The sequence below is a fragment of the Aptenodytes forsteri genome, unplaced genomic scaffold (genome assembly GCF_000699145.1).
Source record: "Aptenodytes forsteri isolate BGI_AS27 unplaced genomic scaffold, ASM69914v1 Scaffold80, whole genome shotgun sequence".
Lineage (NCBI taxonomy): Eukaryota > Metazoa > Chordata > Aves > Sphenisciformes > Spheniscidae > Aptenodytes > Aptenodytes forsteri.
Genome location: NW_008795026.1, coordinates 521,242 through 548,117, shown reverse-complemented (window position 1 = coordinate 548,117; position 26,876 = coordinate 521,242). Strand labels below are relative to the sequence as shown.

The 26,876-nt window shown below is 42.4% G+C and overlaps 1 protein-coding gene across 1 annotated transcript in view; it reads left to right on the top strand.

Moving 5' to 3' along the window:
• Positions 1–26,876, top strand: part of OXSR1 (oxidative stress responsive 1) — a 76,044-nt gene that overhangs the window by 34,236 nt on the left and 14,932 nt on the right. Inside the window, exons 5-11 of the mRNA XM_019471179.1 lie at positions 5,007–5,062; positions 14,889–14,998; positions 18,451–18,552; positions 21,205–21,338; positions 23,488–23,536; positions 25,841–25,906; positions 26,154–26,276. Of these exons, the coding sequence (XP_019326724.1) occupies positions 5,007–5,062; positions 14,889–14,998; positions 18,451–18,552; positions 21,205–21,338; positions 23,488–23,536; positions 25,841–25,906; positions 26,154–26,276 (640 nt within the window). The remainder of the gene's footprint in view (positions 1–5,006; positions 5,063–14,888; positions 14,999–18,450; positions 18,553–21,204; positions 21,339–23,487; positions 23,537–25,840; positions 25,907–26,153; positions 26,277–26,876) is intronic.

The following is a 26,876-nucleotide window of genomic DNA, read 5'->3' as shown; positions in this document are numbered from 1 at the left end:
TCTCCTTTTCCCCCTTTTCTAGGGGACAGATCTCTCCGGCGTCCCCCCCCAGCCACTGTTGCATCCTAAAGGCACATACGAGCAGGTTGGAAGCAAAGGCATAATAAACAGCGCGTATCTCCTTTTCCCCCTTCATGTGACAGTTTTCTTCTCAGTGCTAGGCCACAGAAGTCCTGGGATGCCACTCTTCGCTCAGGTCACTTGTATCGCGGTTGCAGTGGCCTTAACAAATTGTCCTAGCTATTGCTCCCAATGTAGACTTTTGAACACAAGCCAAGTGAATCCTTTTCGATTTCGAAACACTATTAAGAGGCTTGTTTAAAAAGCAATAACTTAACATGCTTCGTTGCTTTTCTTGCAAACACCTGTTCTTTTAAGTCTGTAATATGAAGGTTTATTGCATGTGCTAGGATTGCAGGGTTGCAGCTGGTTAGTGATAATGCTGCTCTCCATCATGGACCAGCAAGTTTTGCTTTTTCCCTTAGTGTTGTCACTGCAAAGACAACCACTATATGGCAGTGCGAAGGACTGAGAGCTGTGGGTGAGGGCAGATCTGATAATTTAGCAGGATTTTTAAGGACTCATGTAGGCTTTTTATAGTGGGAACAAGGCATTAGGATACAGTTCCTGTAGTTCCCCCCCAGCCCCGTTGAAAAATTGATTGTGGGGGATGTGGGAACACTGCATTCGAAACTGGGGAGCATCATTTCACTGCCTTCCTGTGCTCCCAAGTCTCCTGTAGCTGGATGCTTGATTGTAATTTTGTTGGATTGGGGATCAGTTTTGGTTATATAGCATCCAATGCCTATGGCCCAGCCCTAACCTGCAGGCATTAATGTGATGTAACTGGTACATTAGCGTTTGGTCGCACTGGGAAGCTAAACCGGTTTAGAATGCAGATGAGGAGGGATTTCTGCCCTGCTGCGAAACCTTTCAAGGCTGATGTGGAGAATCCAGCTTTGCACTGGAGCAAGTCCAAACCCCTCTTCCCATACTGGTTGTGAAGTATGAGGGTAAATAAAAACATAATCATTATTTTGCGGAAGGGCTCTTGGAGGCTTTAGAAGAGAGGAAGATGACAGCTACAGAGCGGGAATGTCCAGAACTACGGTAGCATTTGTTAAGCTACTGGCAAGAAAGAGTTTATTCCAGCCTTCTGTAACTTCATTTAAAATGTGATATAATTGCTGTTTACGCTACAGCCTAAAGCTGCTTCCTGTTTCCAGTATAGCAATTATGCCAGAGGCACACCATTTATTCCACGTGTATCAGCCCAGGATATGGTCATTACCACATTAATAGGAAGTACCTTAAAATTGTTATACTTGGCAATAACTATATCCTGGAGTAACAAACTTCTCGCCATTCAGCTTGTGAGTTTATTCTCGTCAGGGGATGCTTATAAACAGGAAAGCACCGTTCCTGTCTCCCCCACCCCATTGCATTAAATGCAATTAATTAATCTTAAAGATGGTTTTAAAGGAGGACCTAATTTGAAGATGCTGCCGGTGACACCAGTATATGCTAAAGAAAGGGATCTGTGTTCACCCAGTGTTATTGCTGCTCGATGTTCACCCGGTGCTGTTGCAGTGGGGCGACGCAATGCCGGTACACTGGGGTGAGGAATGGGAACGCTGGAAGTTGCCTCTATGGTACAGTAACTCTGAAATGGAGTCAGTGTCCCTAAACAGCTTTCTGCCGATGCGTTTTGCTGCTCCGGGGTGGAGCATAGCACGCTGGGGTGAGTAATGGCCTTTTCAGAGGGTTGGTCACCAGGAGGAAATGCCACGTCAAGTGGTGATTTAATTCTGCAGCTTGACTTGGATATTTGGCAGTGGCTGTTGTTGGCCTCCTGGATTTCCTATTGTAGCAACGACTTGCTTTAATTTCTTGAACCAGCTTGAAGCACCATATTTACTGACTTTTGTTTCCAACGAGGAAATATGTAAATTTTAATTAATCCAAGCTGAAGTTAAAAAGAAAACAAGCCACTGCATTGGAGGGGGTTAAGGGACTAGAGTCCTTTGGCTCTTTTTTCCTATGGGATTCAATCTGAGTGCTTGTTTCGCTACTTTTTGCACTCCAAGCCTGTCCAGCTTGCTCTGTTATGGTAGGATAATTTGGTGGTATTGAATGTGTGCTGCTTTCTGGCTGCTGTTGCTACGTTAGTGAAACCTGCCTGAGTTTTTTTTTTCTGGACTCTGAAGTGCACGATGGTTGAGACTTCATCCTTAGTTCTGCTTAAAAACTTCCCTGGCACTTCCTTCATTGCTGAGTGTGGTCTGCCTTGGGGGCTCGGCGAGCTGCAGATGCCGTCGTGCTGGCAGGGGAAGTTTGGAAAGGCTGTACAATACCGCACGGCCCAGCTTACTGGGGAAATGCTCCAGCATCCTGGGCTGCCTTGAAGTACCGATGGAAGAGGAAATTACTGTTACTTGCGTCCATCTTCAGTAAAAGGAACAATAACTTCAACAGGCAACCTCGGTGCACACTATTCCTTTCCCCATAACCTGAAACTGGCAGGCAGCTTTGAAAGGACCTCATGCATCCTGGCTGTCGCAGGAGAACCAACTGTCTGGACAAACATTTCCAGTATGTTTGGAGAGTTTCCTGAACACCCTCTGTTCCCTCTGAATTAGCGCTGGTATGAGGGGGGATTCCTGGAGATGGCTGCGCCTGTGCCAAGCACATTTTGCACCATGTGAGCCAGCTCCTTACCTAGGAAGCAGCAGACTTGGGCGCTGCACTCTCATGGCTCCCCGTGCGCATGGGGTTGGACCCCAAAGGCAACTTCTACATAAATATTGGCAGAGAGCTTTTCCATTTCTCCCTCACTGTTACGGACCATGAACGCTTTGTGGGAGTGCAGGGGTTAGTCAGGTTTGTGTATCTCGTGGCGATTAACTCTACAGCTCCGATTGTATTGGATTTGGCCAATGGATGCTGAGGGGGGCTAGCGTAGCTGCATGCTTAATGTTGTATTTAATCCCTTCAGGTCCCTCCGTCTACTTAAGAGTCTCCGTCCACTGCAGTGCTGATGCTTTCTTGTCTGCAACGGCTGCAGCTGTTAATTGCAGGAAGAAAACAAAACAGAATAATGCTTCTTGGAGGGAAAGCTGAGTCGCCCCTAAACGCATGTTCACGTATTTGGCCAATGTAAAATGAGCAGGACTGGAGCTGACTGGCGGTGATTGTTTTACGTTTGTCTACTTATTCCAGCATTACTGTCACAGCTTCTCACTGCTTTGAATCCCATTCTGCTATTAAGTCAGCTTCTCAATGCTATCTCGCCATACAACTTCAGTGTTTCCGTATAGATCTATACAAGTATTCTTGATCGTTAAAGCAAATTAGTATTTTCCTGTCCTTGCTCTTATACTTGTGCTTCAAAGAGGGATTAGGCTCCAAGATGGTCACTGCTAGCAAGAGGTGTACATTTGGCAGGACCTGAAATACTTGTTTGAAGGCTAAAGGCTGCTGTCAGCCGCGGTTTGCTGTTAAAGTAATCTTTAGTGGGACTGTCTTATGGACAGTCTGTGTTTGCTTTAGTTCTGCTGTGTGCTGGGGGAAAGCCTTGCCATGCCAATGTCCTAGCCTGGGTATTGGGAAGAATCTAACAAATGCTAATGCTGGAGAGGATGTGCTTAAAATTATCCTGGCCTGGAACTGGCAGCAGCCCAGGCTCTTCTTCAGAAGAGCAAAGCCAGGAAGGAGGAGATTTCCAGGGCCTGACCGGGGCTCTTTGGCCAGGCCGTCACGCCAGTTCTGTTCTCATGATGCACGAGGGAGGAGAGAAAAAATAGCTTTTGACTTGTGTGTGTGTGTGTGAAAGGATTTGGAATATTTGCAGAAGACAGTGGAGGGAGAATCTGCTTCTTTTGGTTTTTTTTCTTTTTTCTTTCCTTTTCCATGCAGGTGGTTGACATTAAGGTGAGGTGTGTTGTGACTTGCTATCTATTCACTGGCATCCATTCCCCAGGCAGTTGCTTTGCTTGCAGCCTTTCTTGAGACAGCACCTGCATGTGCTCTGGGTCTGCATGGTTTCCTAGCCAGTGCAAGCTTAGCAGCCGTGCTGATGAATGTGGGTGTCAGCTATAAAGGTGCTTCTCCTGGCCTTGCATGGGGAGCAGCCTGTGAAAATAAGCTGTAAAACTTCAAAGCGTGTTTGGAGTGAAAGTAGTGTTCCCCTTGAGGATGGAGAAGTGCTGCTGTTAACCTAACAAACTGGAGCTTTTTTGGGGTAGAAAGGGGATAGTACAATAACTTTCATAGCACATGCTGGATGTTCTTGTGTGTTTGTTGACTTTGGTCAAAAAAAAAAAAATCAGGGGGACTTTTTCACTAAAGTTGAGACTTCACAGGGCAGTTGAGTGGCCCCACTTTCCCATTCTCACTGTCTCTGTTGTACCAGTTCTGCTCACTTGGTAAGTCACCACTTGTGACCCTTGATAATGTGGTTCAGTTCATTAAGCCACGAGCAAACAACATTTTTCTTCTGTCTGGATTTTCACCAGTGTATGGGGCCAAACTGACTTCCTGAGGAAGCACATGAACTCCTCCAGGGCTGGAGGGCACCGGGACTTGGGGATGGGGAGGAATAGGATGCATTCAGCGGTAGCGAGACTAGATCAACTTACCGTCTCTTGAAGTCTCCCCCCCTCTGAAAGGGTACATGAGTATCAGACTAGTGCTAGGTTCTGTTTTCACATTTTTAGCTAACTTAACACTTTCCTTGTATTTTTGAGGGTACGTTCTGATAAGTTTTTCATTTTTTTTCTGTGCATAGTACTTAAAATGCTACTAGCTATAAATCATACAAATATCACTTAGTGTCTGTCTACTGAAGTTACAGTTGGTGTTATGTCCCTACTGTTTCTGCATGATTGGAAGCAGGAGGTGCTAATGCAAGAAACAAAAGATAAGAAATAATAACCTTTTAATATATTTTTGTTGGTCAAAGGAAAGATTTAATGACTTCTGCTTATTGTTGCTTTATCTTTCTGCAGGGATGTGAAAGCAGGAAATATTCTTCTTGGAGAAGATGGCTCAGTGCAAATTGCAGGTAACTTTCCTGGTAGCTTTGAATAAATTTTATCTGTGTATGGAAACAGTTTGGAAACTGTGTATCCAAAGAGATGGTTTAATGATCAAGAAGAAACCTACATAAAAATGTCAGCTTCAAGAAGCCTCACAGTTCTTAAAACAAACCAAATCCAACAACACCAAAAAAACCCCAACAATAAACAAACCACAAACCAAACAAACAGAAAAAACAACCCAGAGTTTATTACATCTTGTTATCTTAAAATGCAGTTCTTTGGAATAATGACAATCAGCATGAATAAATCCTTTGACTGTCAAGTCCTCAGAATCAATAGATTAGATAAAATTCTTGGCATAAGCTAGTCAGATCTTTAAAACAGCAAGTTTTAAGCAAGGCTTGGAAGCGGACTGCACAGACCTCACTGATTTATCATCGATGTGTAAGGTGGTTTTCAAAAGAACTGTGGTGAACAGTGGATAGATTCATCAGAAGGAAATTGGTACGTCTGGTGGTAAAAGTCACTTGCAACTTTGCCTTACCCAAAGATCTGCTGATCAAACTGCTCATGTGGATGCTCCCTAGTCCGCCTCAGTTGAAGCGAGTGGCAGAGTGCATGTTTGACTGCCCTGACCCAGCCCAAACTGGGGTGAACTGAAAGTCTTGGAAGCAGTTGTGCAAGCTGAGGGACAGGGTAGGGAAGACTGTTAAGACAGTTGCTTTAGCTAATACAGATGTGCCTGGAGGAGGTGTCTGTGGTAGTCACTGCTGTCACGAGCTGCATCAACACAGGTATGTTGGAAACAGTCATTGGTGTGGATGGATCATACGTCTGTGGAAAACGGTGTTGTGTGGTGGTTCCCCCCTCCCCCCCAATACTACTCTTCTGGTCTTTTATTTCATACATGTTCCTACAGACTTCACTCTTCTTTCCAGAAATCAAGAGTAGTTGTTGTTGTTGTTATTATTGTGGACTATTAAGTAAGACAAGATTTTTGGAGAATACATTTAGAACCTGTGAGACTTGTTTTTCCTCTTCTTCCCAGTGTGCCGTTTTCCTGTCCCGAGTACGATTCCTCTCGGCCTCTCCTTTCCCTCAGGACTGTGCTCTTCCCATGAATCTTGTGGTGCCTTTCCAGCCCTTGTGCCACCTCTAGCTGGAGGGCAGAGCTCGCATCTGGTCCTGCCATCTTAGCAAACATCCTTGTACATGTTTAACTTTTTCAGTCCCATATTTAATTGGAAAGGGTTGGATCTGTTTGCGATAAGGTCTCTTTTTTAGTGCCCGGTCCTGCTGGTGGAGGCACAGCAGTGGGTCAAGCCAGTGTGCTGGGGGTTAAGGGACAGGGCTTTGCAGCTGTGTGGCGATGACTCTCGTGTCAGGCAGAAGTGCCTGTTGCATTGTGTAGTGCTGAGAGGTACGGACTCCTTTAGTATATCTATGCCTGGATTTGCTTCTTGGAATGAAAGGTGTAGATTTTCCACCAGGAGGCAGAACGCATTGCAATGCACAGGGGTTTTTTTGTAGGTAGCTCTTCTCCCTCTGCAGAAGGCAATAAGCCCTTTTACAGGACATAACACCTAAAATATGGGACTTCTGTTCAAAACCTGAAGTTGCTTTGTTTTCCCTTTTAAGTCTCCCAGTGCTCTTAATGCCTGCTGTTATATTTCTAATGAGGTGTAAATAATTCATTCCGTGTGGCAGCTGATGGAAGGTAGGGAGTGGCTTCTAAAATGCTCAAAGGAGCAAACTTTGTACAGTGAAATCCTACAGGTTTTTTTCATAATGGGACCAAGATGTAACATTCTGGATTTGTAATTGTACGGAGCTTTAGATTATGTTCTGGGAGAGGCTGCAAATAGCTGTTGCATTAGGGCAATGCACTCTTACTTCAAGTGTTTCTGCCAGCCTAGCAGAAAGCTGCTTGTGTTTCTCTTCCACAAGGGTGCCAGGGCTTGGGGTTTGGTTTTTTTTTTTTTTTTAATTAAGGCTTTTACTGGTAATAGGTACCTGTTAATGTATTTTTTGTTTTCTGCTGAATAATTTTTAGTTGATAAGTAGTTTTAAGGTTGACTAGTCTTACTTGTACAAATTTCAGAGGATTTATTTTGTCTGGGATTTGTACATAGAATCGCTCCTAGACTGCTTCCTCTCTGCCGTGTTGTATTTCCAGCAGACGTCCGGGAAGTTGAAGTCCCCAAATCTCAATCCATGTCCCTAAGTGCCTCATCTACACGTCTTTTAAATACCTCCAGGGATGGGGACTCAACCCCTTCCCTGGGCAGCCTGTTCCAATGTTTAACCACTCTTTCAGTAAAGAAATTTTTCCTCCCGTCCAATCTAAACCTCCCCTGACATATCCTATCCTATATGTTTCCCTGGACTGAACTGTCTATTAGTGGTTTATATGTGCAACATTTAAATGATGAAATCCATCTCTCTGCATAGCAACATTGTGAGATGTGCAAAGTTCCCTCTTTACAAATTCTTTCTTTGAACATGCGAAAAGACTAATGCTGCAACCTTTCATGAGACACAGCGGAGCGGCTAAACTCAACCAAGGTCGGCAAGTTCACCACAGTGGCAGGAAGCGCTTTCGTTTCTGTGAAGGCAGCTGATGACTTGAAAGAAACAAAAATAAATGAATGACTGAATACTAGAGAAGAGCCTGACCTGGTCATAACATGAGATTTTGTTTCTGTGGGAATTTCTGACACTTAAGCTTCCTTTGCTCCTGACCCAGGATGAAATAGCAAAATTTCTCGGGGAATTTTTTGAGGGGGAAAAAATGCTGGAAGCAAACCAATGCCACTAAAGTGAGTTTTGTTTCAGCAAGATCAAAGCACTTGCCTTTGACAATAATATTAATGCATATTATGAATAATTCTGTTGGTCGTTGAGTGCTTCCATTATCAGTTGGATGACATCACTGCCTTCCCATGAAACAAACGTGTTTAAGGTTTGCTGGAAAGTTACACCGCGCGGGGGAAGATTGATCAGCTATGGAATGAAGCCTGAGGGTTAGGGTGGATGGCGTACCTCCCTTGAAGGAGCTGGTTTGGTGTACATAAAAAATGCAAATAATGTAGCAGGAAAGAATGACTTCAATTCGTTTATAATGACACCTTTCCCTTTTGCCATCCCTCTATTAAAACTGCCTGTGAACAGTTGTTAAGAAGGTCTTATTCAGTGTTTGGCCTTTGCGACCTCATGTTCCTCTGTGTTTCCTACTGCTTGACGCAATTCATGTTTCTTGTCTCAGAAGAAATGTAAAACTTTTAAATGTGAACGTAAGGAATGCAAATCTCAAACTGGAAATCCTTTGACGGAAAAAACCAAAGCTGCTTTCAAGGTTTAGAAAAAAATGCTCGACCCTGTGGTGGAGGAAACCCCGCTGCTGGGCTATACCTCCACAACATGTCAGTGAATTTAATTACTGGGAAACTTTCACTGTATAGAATTCATGGCAGTAATTTTGCTGCAGGATTATACAGTTCTAACCAGTGAAAACTAAAGCCGCTTTTGTTAATTCGGGCTGTGCAATTCTGTTAAGGCTGAACAGAAAAAGCAACTTGATGAAGGTGTGTCCGACGTTTCTCAGGTTCTGTTTGTAACTCTGAACTGGTGGCTGTGCATCGGCCGTGAAAGCCGCTGTGGGAGCACTGCGAGCTGAGGCGGGCACAGGTAAAGCGACTGAGGAGAAATCTGTGAGCTCGGGGGCATTTGCTGGAAGGAGGAATTCTGAAAATTCCTCTAATGGCCTGCACAAAGGCTCAGCTTCAAACTCCTCCCCAAGTCCTGTAACTTGGTATTTTTACTCATGGCTCTGTTTTTAACTATGTAGCTCCTTTTGCTTTCGAAATGTGCATCCACGGAACCAAAGCGTAAAATTGCCTTTAACAGATCCAGCTGACCAATGAGACCTAAACTGAGGCTGTTTGCTTCTATTGTAACATCTTTTCTTTTTTTTTTTTTCTTCCCAAGGGCACTGGCTTGGGCTTGTGGCTTGGCACCAAGTTTTTGGAGCCTGTTATAATTCAGAGAGTATCGCTTTCTCAGTTTGAAGTTTTTTCTTGCACATTGAATTAATCTATCTTCTGGAGAGAGCAGGACTCTTTCCCAGATACCATTGTTCTGGGCTCTGCTGACGGTGGTTGCAATGTAAATCGAGATAGCCGCCGCCTTTTGTGTTCCAGCCTCTCCATGGCAATTATTGTATTTTTTTTTTTTTTTTAATCAGAGCATAAAACCTCTTTGCCCTGGCATTTACTGGCTCCCTGGAGTCTAAAAGCTGCACGGGTAAAAACACTCTTTGTCAACATAAACCGCTTCGGCACCAATATTGCTGCACAAACCAGGAGACTTCTTCTCACAGTAAGCAAGGCTTAATATTCTTCAGTTTATTTAACTGCAGGCCCTGTAAATTATTGTGAAATGAAGTGAGAGTCTTGATAGGGAAGGGATGAGAGAGGTTGAGGAGCTGTTGATGGAAACTTTTTCAGGGTCATAAGACTTGCTCGGTACGAACCATGCTCCAACCATGGCATGATACTAGCATCCTACTGAGACTGGGTGCAGACTAAATCTTTTTTCCCCCTGATTTTATCCACTGGGATATTAAATAATACTGTCACCCACCCCTCTGTGATTGAATGTGAAGAAGCAACGGTCTACTGAAGGCTGAAAGGCGCACGTCCCTCCTCGTGCGGGATTTTTCTGTTGTAGGGACAATAACACGATATCTTCAGGTTTTAAAACCAGTCGGTGTTACTATTAACGCGTACTCCAAGAGGTGCTCAGGGTGCCTGCCATGTCCCGGGCAGGCCGTGTTGCCAAGCGGTTGAAGTAGATTGACGTTTCACGAAGTCGTTCAGGACTTGCTAATTGATACTGGGCAAATTGCCTAACCCCTCTCGCTTTATCTATTTATAAAATGGGGATAGTTAAGGCCAGGCAAAACTTGTGTAACTGAATTTGTGTAACTTTCCACAAATCCATGCCAGCTTGTCACCGGTTCGCTGCGTTCCTGACTGCTCTTAATTCATTGTACTAAAATAGCGCTCTACATAAACATCGAGCTATGATGCAGGCAGTGTCATTCCCCCACTTTCCCTTAGGAAACTCTAACTTTGGGAGATGAAATTGCTTTAACAAGAGGCAAGGCACGAATCTAACTTGGGGAGAGCAGTGCCGATTGCACGGCTGACTCGAGCCGCCGGTGCTGTGTTGTGGACAACTGTGAGCCTCTTCTCCCTTTTGAAAAAGGGTGAAACTGTTTTTTCTCTGTGGTTGGTGGAGAGTTTTGGTGCCTCCCCTGCAGCAGCATGATGTGAAGTAACTTTATTCTTTGTGTCACTTGTAATATCTGCGTTTCCTGAAAAGATATTGCGCTATTTGGTTGTTGAAACAGCTTGTGAACTTCTCCAAGGGCGGTGGCTTCTCCCAGCCTGGGCTTTGTTATCCTTAAGTTACTTTGTGCAGTATCAATGTATCTTTATTAACATGCTGTTGGGGCCCAGTTTCAGATGTGATCTTTATGTTTACTCGGCAGAGGGATTTCATACATCCTTTTATGTGCCTTGACATTATTGCAAAAAGGTTAAACTTGTGATGCATGTAAAAATAAAGCTGCTGTTCTGCATGCGAATTGATTAGAAATATGTGACTGTAGAGGTCTACCTTTCCAAATGAGAATTTGGGAGAACAAGTGTGTATTTATAGATCCAATACCACTATATAACCATATAGTCTTTAAAGGAAAGAAGTTTTTGATTCTTGTTCTTCACTAATCTTTCTTTTCTCTGGTCTTACAACCCCACTGCATTCTCAGCACAAAACTGCTATTTACCACTGCCTTCCTCCTCTTCTTGCCAGGCTTATTCATCTTCAGTGGTCTAAATGCTGTAAGGTTCGCAGAAAAACACTAAGTACAGCTGCAGGTATTTTCTGATGGTGAACAACTGAACAAGAAGGAAGGTGACCAGTGAAAAAAACCACTTAGTGCTGTCTTCTGAAATACTTTTATTTTTGTTTGAGGAGGGGTAATGCCTCGGCTACCCAAGTTTAAAAACAGTTCTGAGTGGTTTGAAGTCAAGATGGTTTTATTCTGTTGTTCTGCCCCCACTGAAGTCGGGAACTGCTGTTTTAGGGTCTGATCCAAACCCACCAAACTCCGTAGGAGCCTTTCTGGTGTCAGTAGGCTTTGGTCCTGGCTCCTGACTAGTGCAGTCGTCCTTCCCTTGTGGTAGCTACCTACAGGAGCAGATACTTGGACTTTTTAGGTTTAAGGCAATGTTACAATATGAGATGGCCAAGGAAGGATGATTTTTAATGGCTGACTTCTAGATTGTTTTATCCCAATCTAACTTACGGTACTGTAGAAATCTGTCTTCCTGACGTACACAGCAGCAATGGTGCCTGTTGTGATGTGGTCCTGCCACTGCATTCTTGGGTTGGTGAGTTGTTTAGACTGGGTCTTTGTTTCTGCAACGCAGAATAGTAAGAGGAGATTTTCCTTTCAGCTTTTGCATTTCCTGAGTGGCCAGAATAGTTTTCAAGTTTGACAACTTGGGATACCTTAATAGCAGGAATTGTTGCCTAATACCATGTTTTTTCAAACACCAGTCTGCAACTTCATTGCCACTGTAGAGTGTTTTGTAGGGTATGTGGTTTGCAACGCATGATGTTTCTGCTGAAAAAGACAAAATTGGCCATATTTTCTGCAGAGCCTGCATCAGCAGAACTGTCATTTCCATTCTGGGTTAGTTTTGCTGTGATATGGGCGTCTGGAGAAATTTTTTTTTTTTAAAGAAGTCTTTGGTTTATATCACTGAAACAGGTCCAGCAGATGAATCTTTTCTACATTGCTTTAGAAAAATGATAAAAAAAATGATGCTACCACTTGCATCCAGACATCCTGGAGACTATTGTTTGCTAGCAGACTGCTTTTGGGCTCCTTTAGAATATCTGACAGTCGTTGGCCCAGCAGTGGTGGTTACTGGTATTGCAAGCCAGGTCCAAACATTTCCAATTCCTCCCTGTTTCTGGTGATGCAGTCCTTTCCAGTTATCACCGTAGTGAGGCAATATAAAGTACAAGCTGCCAAAGAGGAGTACAAATGTAAACACTTCTGAGCTATCGTACGTCTTGAATTTCATTACTTTCCCCATTTTCTAGAGTTGAATTCATTTGCAATAACCTTGTTCTGTTTTAGCCTTTCTGAGGGTAGTTAACAGGGTCAGAGAGAATGAGACGCAGAACGTACCAACTGCTCAGAAGTAAGAATTGAACCTTAGCTTGTGCTTAGGATTTTATTTTATTGGTTTACAGATATTTCTTGAGAGCAGGCACATTCTTATCTTAATAGCTGGGACTTGGATAAAGTTAGTAAGATGACATTTGAGAAGATGGTTTCAAAGTCATTCCTTACGGCAGAGGCTGGTTGTGCCTGTTTTAGCCCACTGGAAATGAGGGGAAATTGGTTGGGAAAACATTGAATAAATCAACCATGTAACGGAATACAATTTAATTCCATTTAAGCTTTCTGCTGACCTCAGATTGCAGTTGTAGGGGCACAATTTCCAACTGGAATTTATTAAACCCACGTTTGATGTGAAATGTGGTGAATGCTGTGCGCTGTGTGAAGGACTTGTGTTTTTGCTGCTGGAATGCTTTTGCTTTGAATGGCATTTCCTTTACCCTCGAAATGACTGCATGGAAACTTGAGGTAAGATAATATACACAAGTTCAAATACAGCACATCACAATAATATGCTGATGGCACTTGGACAAGTTTCTATTAGTATTATCTTACTTAAAAGAACTTGTAATTGCTCTTGTGTTTAGAACAATAGATCTTGTGAGACTTCCCGTAATGAGGGGTAAAGTGCAAGTAATTTTACTCTGAACTTTTTAGGCAGCTCATTCAGTTTTCTGAGAAAAGCAGGGATGGTGGATACACACATGGAAGATCTCAAAGCAAAATCACTGTTGCAAAAAGTGGGTTTCCAGAAAAATACAGATTGCAGTGCTGACGGGGATAGCGATCCGTCTAGACGTGCTAAAACTTCAAGGTTAGCAGGAAGACAAGATGCCTCCAGGAACAGGGAAGAGAACAGGATAGCGCATCTGGAAGAAGCTGAACCCAAACAATAGGCATTTGCTGGTGCTTGTTTTAGCCCTATGACTTCTATGCAGCTTTCTTTAATGTCAACTTTCAGTTATCCATGTCTAGTATTTTCGTGAGCACTAAGTTCCTGTTCTTGGAAGCCTCTAACCTAAGTGAACGGGAAGTTTTCAGTATGTTATTCTTCTGAGTGATAATTTCAGTGGTGTTTCTCAAACATTGAAAGACTGGTGAGAAGGGGCTCATTGCACTGCTAGCGTGATGCAGAGGAAGCTTGGGACTGTCCTCACGTGGGTGCCATTGCTTGCAAATTGTACCGTGGGATCTTTTGTTGCAGTTGATTCCTCAGTTAGGATAACATCCTTAAGCCATGGAGTAACTCCGTGGCTCCTCTGAGTAAAAGTCCTTGACACTTTCAGCTGCCTGGCATAGTTAACTGTGTTTTCAAGAGCTTTCAACCCCGTTGTGGTCAATAATGTTCTGTTTTTATGTGAAATAGCCCTTGAATTTCAGAGACTTAGCCTCGAAGCCTGTCATCAATCTCAAAAATTTTGATTGCTGGTACTGTGTTTAAAAAAAAGGGGAGCAGTAGCTAAAATTGAGTTATGGAGAATGACCCGTTGGAGGTCTATAATTCTGCAATACATAAGCAGTGTAGTTTAGAGCAAGTTAGGACAAAATACTTCTACAGTTTTGTGTTTACAGCTTCCCTGTCACCTGATTTATTTCACTTATTTTTTTTCTCCAAGGAAAGTCTGCCATCCTCTCTTGAATGACTTGGTTGCTAAACCTTTTGTAATGCTCTTCTCTGAACAAACATACTGTATCCCATTGCTATCCCTGCTGCTGTTCACAGATCCTGTTTTCCATGTCATTCTTAATTGCATAAAACATCTGTTATCTTTGAAAGCATAAATTTCATGTAAAAGAACGATCTACTTTAAGTAATAAAATTACCAGCGAGTGCATGGAGTATCCCTGAGCATCCTTCAGCTTGTGAAAAATGCTTCAAGCGGGGGTTAACGCTGTGCAGGGCATGAATGTCTGCAAGGCTTCCTCTGGGATGGTCGGGCTAGTTAGCTGCACGTGCTGCTCGATTCAGTAACGCCGCTGTATCATCGGGAACCGGTCCAAGTTCCCGTTAAAGCACTGAGCATCTCAGCGATGGAACATTACCAAGCAAAGCATATTCTGGTAATAAACCATCCAGAATAAGGGGCTGATAACTCCAGTCTGCAGGATGCAGTTAGGGCAGTTAAATGTTATAAAGTCTAGTAACTTTTTATGTACCCGACTTCATTGCTGCAAATACTAACAGGATGCTAATTGAAGTTCAGTTATTACTTGTTGTGTATGTATACAAATGTAAATAAAGCACTGGCTGTCAGAGGAAGGTTTGTACAGTAGCAGGTCTGCTGGGGGAGCGCAGGCGTGCTGTAATGTGACCAGTGGGCCGTAATGGAAAGTGGAATTTTCCTCTCTGCTGGCCGGTGCTGAAAGCTCTGCTGTCTCCAGTAATTGAATGGTGGACTACAGACTGTTCATGTACCAGCACTCTTAGCTGACTGTTGATGATTCTTCATTTATTAGGAAACTCCTCATGCATAACCGTATGGTCTAGTGCTTAATAGATGGTTGGGATTATGAGGGGAAAGAGGGGACAACCCTTCAGTTTGCTCGGGATGTGTTCTTAATAAAATCTGGTTTTGTTTTCTTTTCAGACTTTGGCGTTAGTGCGTTTCTGGCCACTGGTGGTGACATTACCAGAAATAAAGTCAGGAAAACATTTGTGGGCACACCTTGCTGGATGGCACCAGAAGTTATGGAACAGGTGAATTGTTTTCCCTAGTATCCTCTTAGCTGATCTGCACCTGGAATTCCCTGTTGTCAGCAATGGCTGTATTTACTTCAAACTAAGATGATAATTTGGCATTGTGTAAGGCTTTCTTAAAACCACAGGATTGTCTTTGATTTGCCTATTGGAGCCAGGCTTGTACTGGGGAATGTTAAGTGTTCAGTAGGTTTTTGCCCTGCTGTGTCTCTTCAGGCTCCTACCTAAGGTGAGGATGAGACAGCTCAGCTGTTGCAAAAAGAAGATTAACCTGCCCATTCCTCTTGCCTAAATGTGAGCTAGAATATAAATCATTTCACACATGGTAAATATGCACATATACACCTCAGTAATGTGCTCTTCTGCATTTGCGAACACGAGAATTTGGGGTAGCTAATTGCAACATGTTAGAGAGGGGAGTTATTACAGTAAAATGACATGTAGTTGACTTTATTCAGCTTTTTAGTTTCTCTTGGCTTGTGAGTATCCAGACTGTAATTACTGAGGAATGCTTGCCTCTCTGCCTTCCTCCTCTGCTCTTTTGGCTAGCTAAAAGATGCCATACTTCTTCCCGTCGGGTGGAGATATGTCACTTTTTGTCCTCTACTACTTCTAGACTAAACTATAGAAGCTTTGTCTGCGTGACTACTGATGAAGGCCACCTGGAAACTTTGTTTAATGTAAAATATCATTGCCCATTTCTAAGCAGGATCCACAAACAAAATTAGGCCACAGTCCTGACAGGGCGTTTGCAGTAGCTGTCTATTGCATTGATGTTCAGTGCCATGAGCATTCTGAAAATTATCCCTCATCCCCTTAAAAACAGTTTGACAGAGGGCTGGACTCAGGGCTTGATTTTTGTCGGGTGTGCCAAGCAGAAATACAACTGACTATGAATGTTTTTCCATTTTTCCTTTTTTCCTTTCAAAAATCTTTTTAACAAAAGTATTTTGGGAAAACATTGGTTTATTAAAGTAAATCCACCTTGTTACTTTTCTCCTTGCTGTTCACAATAAAATATTTTGAAGCTTAGGAGGAACTTGAATAAGACATCCACATGTCCCCCACCCCCCGCTAAAACAGTGGTAGAATTTTAATGCATTTTTTCCTATATCTAAAACTTCTTGAAGGATTGAGATAACTTCGGAGTAACTTAAATATACTATTGATGAAAGGCTTTTTTTAATGCTTGGCCTTTTCAGTGGCTCCCCATGGTGGCACTGAGGGGCTGGTGCGTTAACAGCACTCCTGCAACCTCCTCAGAGTACAAGTCTAACACTGCAGAGTACAAGACACACTCCCCAAGTCAGGAGCCATCTTTGCAAACTTGCTTCTGAACTCCTTCACTGTCATATATTTCTGGATTTTTTTGTTATGTTGGTTTAAAAATAAATACCTGGTGCACAGGGTACAGCAGGCTGGCCAGGACCTAATGGTGTTGCTCCAGGCTCGTTGTGGTTAGGGGTGGCTGCAATCTGCAGGACAACAGGGAAAAAAAAGATCTTAAGGAAGGTGCTAAAAAGGGTAAATGAGGGTTTTGGTGACAAAGCAGGGGTTCTTGATACAACAGATGTGTTTCTGAAGGAGGCAGATTTTCTAGGGAGCCAATACTTCCATGAAGGCTGTGCACATCTAACTTGTTGCAAATATTGGATGGTAAGGAGGTATTTTGGATGCTGATGTGAAATCCTTCAGTGTCCACTTATATCATCTTGCTGTCTTCCAGCAGGTGTCACTCTGAGCTGCTATATCCAACTCGGGGGAAAAAGGATGAAGGGGCTGCTGTAGGTTAGCCTTCAATATGTAGATGTTATCGACCCAATTCCATCTGGTTTACTTCAGCATCATTAAGTTCCTTTAGCATGTTAATACATGATAGCCTGGCATTGTCTTTTAATATAAGTTCACTTGACAGATTTATGGCAAAAAAAAGTTGATGAGAAAAATAAATGTTGTTGATGTAAACTAACTGCAGGATGGTGACTAATATGTGTTGGACAGATATCAAGATGCACTGCTCTAGACAGTTTTGAACTTCGTAGCTTTAATTTGCAAGCAGGATTATATGATATAATAAAAAAAAACCCCACCCACTAAACAGTTAAATTCTCTGTAGGGAATGGTGTTTAGATGTGCTGCAAGACTAACTGAAAGATAAACCTAAAAAACATCCCAAGTTATTCTCAAAAATTTCTCAAAAATATTCTCAAAAAATTCACTAAAAATAGTGTGAGGGGGGGAAAAAAAACCCAAACCCTTACAGCATATTTCTTCCTGCACTGTGTTCTTAAATGATACTAGGTATCTGTGCTTGTTCAGTTAAATGACATGAAATCTATTCATAATCATGGCACCCATAAACTGCGGCACTTCAGGAAGCCTTTCAAACCTTTAAGGCTCATGAAAATGATGCCTACCGGAGCTGATGAAATTAGTGCAAGATATAAACTCCTGTTGCCATAATAAATTTCAGTTCAACTATAGTATTATATGAAAAATAGTGCAAGAGGGTTTTTTTGTTAGTTTGCCAAAATTCAAGATCATCTTAAAGGTAGTTTGGGGAATGTTTTTGGCTTCATCACAGTGAGTGTCTTTCTCAAGCTTGTTAGGTTAGCTGAACACAATATCCCTATTAGCTTTGATTCAATATTCATTTTTCCGTAGTCTAGTGAGAAGAAATACAAACCGTTCTAAGCAGCCAAAAAGCTTTGATTTCTGTAGCTGCTCCTGAAGTTAGTACATAATGTCTCTCCTCTGCAGCAGAGAAGGCAAGTGCCAAAATATTACCTAATGATAATGAGGAAGTAACTGGTTTGGCATATGAAATATTTTTTCCTGTGCATGAGGGGAAGTAAATGCTATAAATTTTCCTGAACAAGTCTGTGTTTAATGTCAAGTGCAGAAGCTACTATTAATTAGTGGAGGGAAATGTTAGTCTGCAGACAGGAATGAGGGGCCTTTTACTGAGGTGATGTGTACTGAAGTTTCAGGATCGAGCATGTTTGCAGTCAGACTGATTAAGCGGTTGACTAAAAGTGTAGTGAGGCGTATGTCCCAAGGGGATAACAGTCCATCTATTAACTAGGAGAGTTTCATTATACTGTTTAATGACTCTCTGTGTCTTTGTGTAGAAGTCGGAGCCTGTGTTAACCCAGTGCCCCTTTATGTTCTGCACACAGAGAGGTTTATGGCAGAGCAGTCCTAGCTGCACAGTCCACCACCATAATTTTCATCAGACTATGACTTTTAAAACACCTCCTCAAAGGTATAAGGAGCTGGGGGGGAGAGGAGGGAGAAAGTGTTCTTTCCATCTCTTTAACACTATAGTGCTGGTCTTTCCAAATTTGAGGGGAAAGGAAGGAAAGGATGAAAGGATGTGTAATAGGCTAAGGAAAGGGATTGTAGTCTAGGATAGCAAGAGGCACAGGCTAACATCCTCTAATATTTTTCAGGTCAGAGGATATGATTTCAAGGCAGACATCTGGAGCTTTGGGATCACTGCTATCGAACTGGCTACAGGGGCAGCTCCGTACCATAAATACCCGCCGATGAAGGTGAGCAGGTCTCCAGATACTTGTGCAAGATAAAGGATCAGTGTGTTCTGTGGGTGTTTCCAAGAATTTGGCCAGCATGCTTCGCTGAAGAGTTTGTCTTCTCAACTTGCACTTGTGGATCATGATGTTCTTGGATTTATCTGAAGTCACCTTTTAAAAATATGCCACTTAATCAGCATTGTTTGAAACTGTGCACAGTTCTTATTTAGATCCTGAGTCTCACCAGGGCCACCATTCTTGAGAAGAGTGCTGTGTGTTTTAATCCTGGAGCCTCTGAAGGCAGCAGATGTTTTTAGGGCTATAAATAATCATTCAGAAAATGTTATCTGGCATCCAGTGGCACTGGGATGGTGAGCCATTCCTTCTCTTGCACTGATAATCCTTCTTGATACCTCTCAGAAATCCTGTTACCAGTTATCCAAAAGAACATCTTATTTTGTTTAATGCCAACACAGTCTTGTCAATCACTGAACCAGGGTAGGGCATTTCTGGAAGTACTACATCAGTATGAAATAGCGTGGTATTGGCAATATGAATATTTTATTGAAGTTGAGGTGGAGGAAATGTTCTTGTTTAAACACTGACACTTCAAAAATCTTTTCTAAATATCTTGAACTTTGGATTGCTATGTAGTTTGGTTAACTTTCCCTATTTTCTGACTCTTGAACCAGGAGCTGCTTCCAACATGCTTTTCTTTCAGGGAGTCTACATCTTAAAGTTAACAGAGTTAACCCCATCAGTTGAGGTCTGAAGCATCCTGTCCTTCTACTGAGCTTTGATATCATCTTCCTTAGCCCCTTTGAGATCTGATGGGGCCTTATCTCAATCATGAAACTTTTAGTCTCTTCTGCATTTCCCACCCTCTTGAAGGCCACTTTTCTTCTACTCCTGGGATGCATGCTCCCTCAAATTGAACAGGAGGGGGTGGAGAGCCCTTTCTAACCTTTATGGTTAGACTACTTACCTGGGATATGAGGCCTGTGGGTGCCAAGTCCCTCAATTGCAGGCATACCATGGAGCAAGCTTTCCTTTTCTGAGTCTTAACTGCTGGAGTGCTATGTAAGGTGGGTGTCACCTCTTTAGGACCTGGGTGCATCTCCACCTCTCAATTACAATAGCATTTGGGAATCCAATAGGTCCTAACTCATTAGAACAGGGACATCTGTGTATCGCTTTAAATGTCAGGACTTTGCACTGGTTTAACTCTCGTAGAACAGCATTAATTTTAAGATTTGTGTCATCTCTGTGCAGGGACTGTTGAGTAGCTGAGTGGTTTAGAAATGCCATTAAAGTTCGTACCATATCAGTGATTGTGGCAGAGCAGTGAGGAGTTCAGGGAGATGTGTTGCTGATTTAGCTGTTGCTGTTTTCATTGATACTTCCTTCTGTGCTGCGATTATTGGTAGCATTTTGCAGTAGTTTCTTCAAGCTGTACTTCTGTTTATTGTGTTTTGAATGCATGGGTTGTAGCTTTGAATACAAAGATCTCATATTTAGTATGGTGTGTTGTCATATGGTAGATAGAATTGGAGACCCATAATTCTATTAGGTATGGGTTCCAGTTGTGTGGCCTGCAAGACGACTTCTGTGTTTTATTTACTGAATGTAATTGTATTTCATTGCAGATTAATTTTGTTATGCAGCAAAATGACCCATGCATTAAGTGACTCTCCAAGGAGAGGGGGGAAAAAAGCAGGGAGTTCTGTCATGGACTGTACAATTTCAGCTAGACTGATGGGCTCTTGCTGCCCTAAGCAATATAGCTGTTGAAAGCTATTTAAATGTGCTATGTGCTGCTTCCTTTTCTAAAAATACTCATCTGTATGTACGTGACAAGTGAAAATGGAAATGAGTAATTTTCTTCCTTTCCTTCAGAATATGAGTGATGTGAAGGAAATAATCAGTTTGGCTTGATGGGTGCTTGTGTGAGAAATGTCTTCACCTGCTGTCGCATTGGTATACGGAAGTGAATTCTCGTATTTTTTTATGTTGCCCTTCTGCTTTTACATTAATTTCTAGCGAAGAAATACCTGTAGGGAGATCTAAACAGAGCCTTTGAATCAAATGCCTTGCACAGCTGCTTCTCAAATGAGGAAGGCTGGTAGAAGTTCTGCTATGCTTACACCTTTAATCACACCAAACGGGCCTGAAAGCACATCCCAACCTTGTGTTTGGCCCACAGACTGCACTGTGGGCCAGGAGATGTGATGGAAAACATTAGCATAGGTTGTTAGGTATAAATTAGCCTGGCTTCTCAAGGAAAGGAGGTGGAGGTAACGCTCTCTAGATCCTATTGTACGAGTCTTGAACCTCTCAGCTGACAGTCAGAATTTGCAGAGGTGTAAAGGTTTTGAAAATAATTGTTTCTACAAAGTTAGTGAATGCGGAAACCAGAGGGAAGAGGGAGACCCTGTAGTTGCCTTGAGGAAAAGGTAGGTGAGTTTTTGCTGTCTGGTGAGTGCGAGGAGACAGTCTAAACTGTAAGAAACTTCACCCTGAGCTCAGGCTGCCCTCAGAGAGCCATTGTAATGAAACAGTCCTTGTTGACTCAGATGCTTGATGAAAATGCTTGTCGCAAATACAGTGTTCCCAAGATCTGTCTCAAACAAAGGCCGAGAAAAATCTCATTGCCAATAGATGTAATTGTTTCAGGTTCTAATGCTGACACTACAAAATGATCCTCCATCTTTGGAAACTGGTGTGCAAGATAAGGAGATGCTGAAGAAGTATGGGAAATCATTTAGGAAGATGATTTCATCGTGCCTACAAAAAGACCCTGAAAAAAGGTAAGAACAGGTAACACCAAAATAAATAATTAAAAAAACCCAACCCTAAAACAAAACTACAAAACTCATTGTATTCCATATTTTTCAAAGCTGGTACGCTCTCTGCCCCTCCAGCCTTTCAGTCACAATGAACACAGCAACCTTGCTGTGTGGCAGCAAATTCTCTTGGCTGTCCTTATTTTGAAGGATAAATGCCTGGCATCGTGCCTGGCCAGGGCACACATCGTCTTCCATTTGGGTTAATGAGAGTGCATCCTGGTCCACTGCGTGTATAGTGCCATTCTCCCCCTTGCCACCTCCAGCAGGTGACTGCAGTTCGTGTTTTGTTCCCCGTCAAAACTGCTCTGTGTTTATAAATCAGAAATTACATGTTGGGCAATATATGTTTACTTGCGAAGCTTCATAAATAAACTTTTAAAAATTTGCCAGTGCAAAGAAGGCTTTCAGTGTAGTTTTGACTTGCTTAATTATAAGTAATATTTAGTTTGGGGGGGGGAATCAGGAAAAACACTGACAAATTTTACCAATGTATTTTCATCAATACAGATTGCTTAAGTGGCCTGATGACGCTTTCAGTCTTCCTTGTAACAGTAGCTTGACTACTCAGTGATGTTAGAAATACTACCAAGGGGGTGGTGCATATGTTGTGGCTCCCAGGATAGCATTGTATCATTATGTTATGGCATCGTTCAAAGCTGCACGAGGGTCCAGCTGTCTACGGCACTGTTTAAAACCCACAGCCTGTCACACAGGATAGCTCAGACGTATTTCTGTGGAGGATAGTCATAGCATTTGCCAGTCTGTGAAGCTGTTTAAAGGAGTGTTCATCCTGCATTAAAAATAGTGTTCCTTAAAATGCAAAGGTAAAGAAACAAGCATTCCCACAGATCAGTTTTTATATCTCTTAGTTTTCTTTTTTCCTTAGTAAGCAAACTAATTCTGGAAAGGAAAAAGTCCCTTCATAAAATAATAATAATGAAGACATTTTTTCAGTTCCCTTTTGTGACAGATCCAGGAACAAAGGCTTCTCACGCATCGTGAGATGGGATCTCTCTCTTCTAACAAGCTTTACACTTGAAATGCTTAATGAATCCGGTGGAGTGCTTGATAAATGCTGATAGCAGGGTTTTTTCCCAGCGTGATGTTTTTTTCTCCTTTCTAAAGCATATCCTGTCCCTGCAGGTTAGAACGTGTGCTGATCAGAATTAAACATAATCACTTTGAATTGTGGCATACCCCTTCTCTCTTCTAAGCACCACTAACAGCCGCTGTCGTCATCCTGACTGTGGGAGCAGGAGGTCGGCTCAGAAAGAGCAGCTAGCAGAATCAGATATGCTTATGCATATTATATGGGTTCTCAAAGAGGAGAATGTAGTGCAATTGCTTTTTAATTATTTTTAGGGCTCCCTTGCTATAAGGTGGATGATTTTTGTTAGAGCAGTCTGAGGTGAAATAAACCTTGTGATGAATGGCCTTTGCAAGTCACTAATTAAACTCTGTTACTATTTAAGCACAGTTTGCCATGTGGGAAATGCTGTAAGCTGGTGCTTTCTCATGTGGGGCTGAGTCTTTAGAAAGCTCCTTCTAAACTGACCAAGGGATGTTTCTCATGTTCCAGTATCTATCCTAAAGTCTAACTTAAGGAAAAAGTACAAACTATTTTCCCCTTTTTCTATTAGACAAAGGTTGATCGTCCCGCCTGTGTTTAATAGAATTAGTTACACACATATAATCAAGTATCTCTGAAATAACTCTGTTACTTGCACGTGGCGAGTACTGCAGTCCTGCTGCAGGTGATAATCCTTCATTTCAATTTTGAGCAAATTGTTTCTGTGATCCTATCAAACTGAGGATGATAACTAAGAGACTCAAGTTCAGCATGAAAATGGGAGCAACTTCTACCCCCTGCCCCCAAGTTATTCACTGCTTTTGAACAGAATAGGCTTTGATCAGAATACACTGAGTGTTTAAAAGACTGCTGGTGTAAAATTTACTTGGAATACATTGACTGATTTTTAGGGGAATTGTGCAGGAGAAGATGATACCTTTATGAGATGCCATGTTACAACAAGCTGCAGCAACCTGGAAGACGGTTGTGTTGAAAGGGAGCATTTACAATTGTCTCTTCTACCTCTGTTTTTATTGACAGACCGACAGCAGCAGAACTCTTAAGACACAAATTTTTCACGAAAGCAAAGGTAAGAAAACCTTTCCTAAACTGATCTCTGCAGAGGCTGTGGAGAGGACTTTTCAGAAGTATGATAGGTATGGTGACAGCTTTATTGGCATGTGTGGGCTGTTTCACTTAGGGCCAGCATAGCTGAGTGAGTTGAATGGGTCATTGTGAACGACCAGAATGAAACCCCTCTTCTGTACCTCCTTGTGTATGCTGCTATTAAGAGAAATTATCTAGAAATTCTTGAGCATTTAAATGTCTTTCAGTGGCTTTTGAGGTTTTTTCTTCTCTTGTAATGGTGCCATTCTGGCTGCCTGTCCAACCATAAAGGTCTTTGTGGCAGTAAATGTAACTTATATTTTAGTAAACTCTATAATCAGTCTGTATGCAAAGCAGTGAATGAGGCCCACTGTGTGGAGGGCTACCTAAAACTATTTCACCCTGTGTTGCCTTATGGAAAGTGAAGATCCTGGGATACAAAATAGTAGGAAACTCCCATTTCTAGCCTTGAAGTGCGCTGCCAGTGAGCATTTATGTAATTACTTCCTGGAGATTAGTGCATATGCAACACGCAAGGTCTTATTGAGGGAGACAGACAGAAATAATACAAGGGAGAATTTATATTTCCATGGGAATGAGGAAATGTTTTCTGTTTGCTTATTTTTTCTGTGGCATGTTTGTGATCAAAATACATGGGTTTTATAGCAGAACACAGATTAAACTGTCAAAAAGATATCTGATACCTGGGATAGCACAGCAGCATCGCCGATTAATCAAAGTAGTTTTCAGCTCCCAGATTAAGATGCTTAAATGGAAGTGGCCACATCTAGGTATCTGTACAGGAGCTGGATGTCCTATTAAAGTTGACAGAAATCTAACAAGTGCAACCAAGGAAGTCTAGAGAGTGATCCAGTTTATGAAATGTAGAAGTTTGCTTTAGGGCAAGTTTAATTGATGCCTGGGCTCTTGACAGAATTAATTAGGTTTTCATTGTCCATAATGGGATTTTAGGCAACTGAATAGTCTGCATCTCTACGCTGGGTGCACACTTGGTGTCCAAAGTGACAAGATGGTTTACACATTGCTGACCTTTCTCCGTTTGGCTATGCGATTTCTGGTTCATGTTATACTTCATTGTGTGTAAAATCTCCTTCATGCTTTCATTAAGCTGTTGCAGAGTAACATATTAGCATATGTGGTGATAGAAAATTAACATTATTGTAAATGAGGCAATACTTAAATCGGCACCCGAAGTGAAAATGTGTGCCAGTTAACACTCAGTGTTAAATTACTTTCATACATCAGCCACTGCCAAACTGACAGCTGTAACTTGAGGCCAGAAGAGTCCAACTTCTGTACGTCTATATTGAACTGTATATTTAGATACAGTCTGTGTTATGTAAAAGTATGTTTTGATAATGCTGAGAGCCACTTATCAGCAAGTGACAGTGTGTGTCTTGAGGCTCTCCATCCTGCGTGCAAGAAACCATTGTGGGGGAGTTCTGGGAGCACTTCATGGGCAGAGACAGCAGGGCTATCCAACCTCACTCGTGTGGAGTGAAATATCCAGCCAGATCCCGGTGCTAATGCCAGGGTGCTTGCCTGGCCTGCTTCCCCTGCAGCCAGCAGTTTGGCTCTGCAGTCAAGTGGTTGGAAAATTGTATGCTCAGGAGCCCACACGTTAGCCGGTCCGGAGTAGCTTGCTGAAGAGGAAATTTAATACAGTGAAGCATCACAGCAGTTTCCCAGTACTTAATCTGTTGTGGTCACTGCATTTACTTCCTCTCTAAACATCATATGTGCTGTACGTTTTTTCAGCCACTTTAAATCCTGCTGCCCCAGTTCCTCAGTCTTGTCACTCCAGCATAGAGGGGTTCCTGCATCCCAGCCTGCCTGACATCTGAGGTTTGCCTTTGACAGTTGGACAGGCATAAATTTAGGGGTGAGATAAAGCAAAGGGGCTGGATCCAGGTGGCATAGTATCTGCGAATGGAAGAATGCCAAATGTCTCAGCAGGGTATCAGATGCTGCAATATAATAAGTACGTTCCCCAGTAAATCAGACAGAATAGGATACAACTCCTCGATTCTTAATTCCGTATCACTTTGCATAGGGAAAGTGCCACCGTTAACTGAAAAGGTATTTAGGATGAAACATCATGTACTGTAGTCCAAAGGAAGAAAGTGGTTAATATCTTTGGGAGAATGGGGATGAAACATGTAAAACACTTTCTGCTAGAAATAGCTTAAGTTTCTTTATCAGAGATATTGAAGGAATCAAAGGGCATTTTCAGCAATGCAAATGTCTCGTATTTTTTCTTTTGCAGAATAAAGAATTTTTACAAGAGAAGATGTTGCAGAGAGCACCAACAATCACTGAAAGATCCAAAAAGGTACTGAAAACCTCCTGGGCTCTTGCTGTTACCGTCGTACTAGTTTTTTAGGCTTGCGTTCACATTTTTAATGATAATTACTGTAGTTCAACATTTTCTAGATACAGAGCTAGACATTTCAATAAAATATTCAAGCACCCTGGCAGGTGATGCAACCTGAAGATGCCCTTGTGCTATTTCTCCTAAAAAAATCAACTGTAGAAACTGTCTGCTTGACATATCAGTTCTCTGTCTTTGTGCTGAGCAGGTCCGGAGGGTCCCAGGTTCCAGCGGACGTCTTCATAAGACAGAAGATGGTGGCTGGGAATGGAGTGATGATGAACTAGATGAAGAAAGTGAGGAAGGCAGAGCAGCAATTTCACAGCTCAGGGTGGGTCCTCAAACTCCGATAGCTCCACTGTCTCTGTTTTGTTTTCTAAATGTGGTTCATCTAAACATCCCTGGGAAGCATGTGGCCTTGTTTTAAGTATGATACACAGTAAGTTATCATCCCTCCCCTCAAGTTTGTAGCTGAGCGAGAGAAAGCAGACTGAAGGTTGAAGAAATAGTATTGATCTCTTCTGTCATCATTCTGGGGCACAGCTGGTCTCATTCAGGGATGTTGAACATAATTGGGAACATGAATTCAGACAGTCTGTTCCCAGCTCAGCATACTAATTCACCTGAGCTAGGATATTCTTTTTGTTTTTAAGGGTGCTGACTGTTTGAGATGCTTTCTTCTGGAAGTGTCAGGAGAGGTTTTGTCCTACTGCCCTCTCCAGGATAGAGCTGAAATCAATAGGGCCTGTGCTTATGGCTGATATCTGAAACACACAGAGCCTGGTTCTGTTCCCTGAACTGGGGGAACAGTTCCCCTGTATTCTGTCCCCCTATTCTGTAACTGAATAGATTCAGTTACACTGAAATCTATTAGTCCTAGTAGAAAATGTTACGGCATCCCTGAAGTCACAAGGAGCGGTTGGTCTAGCAC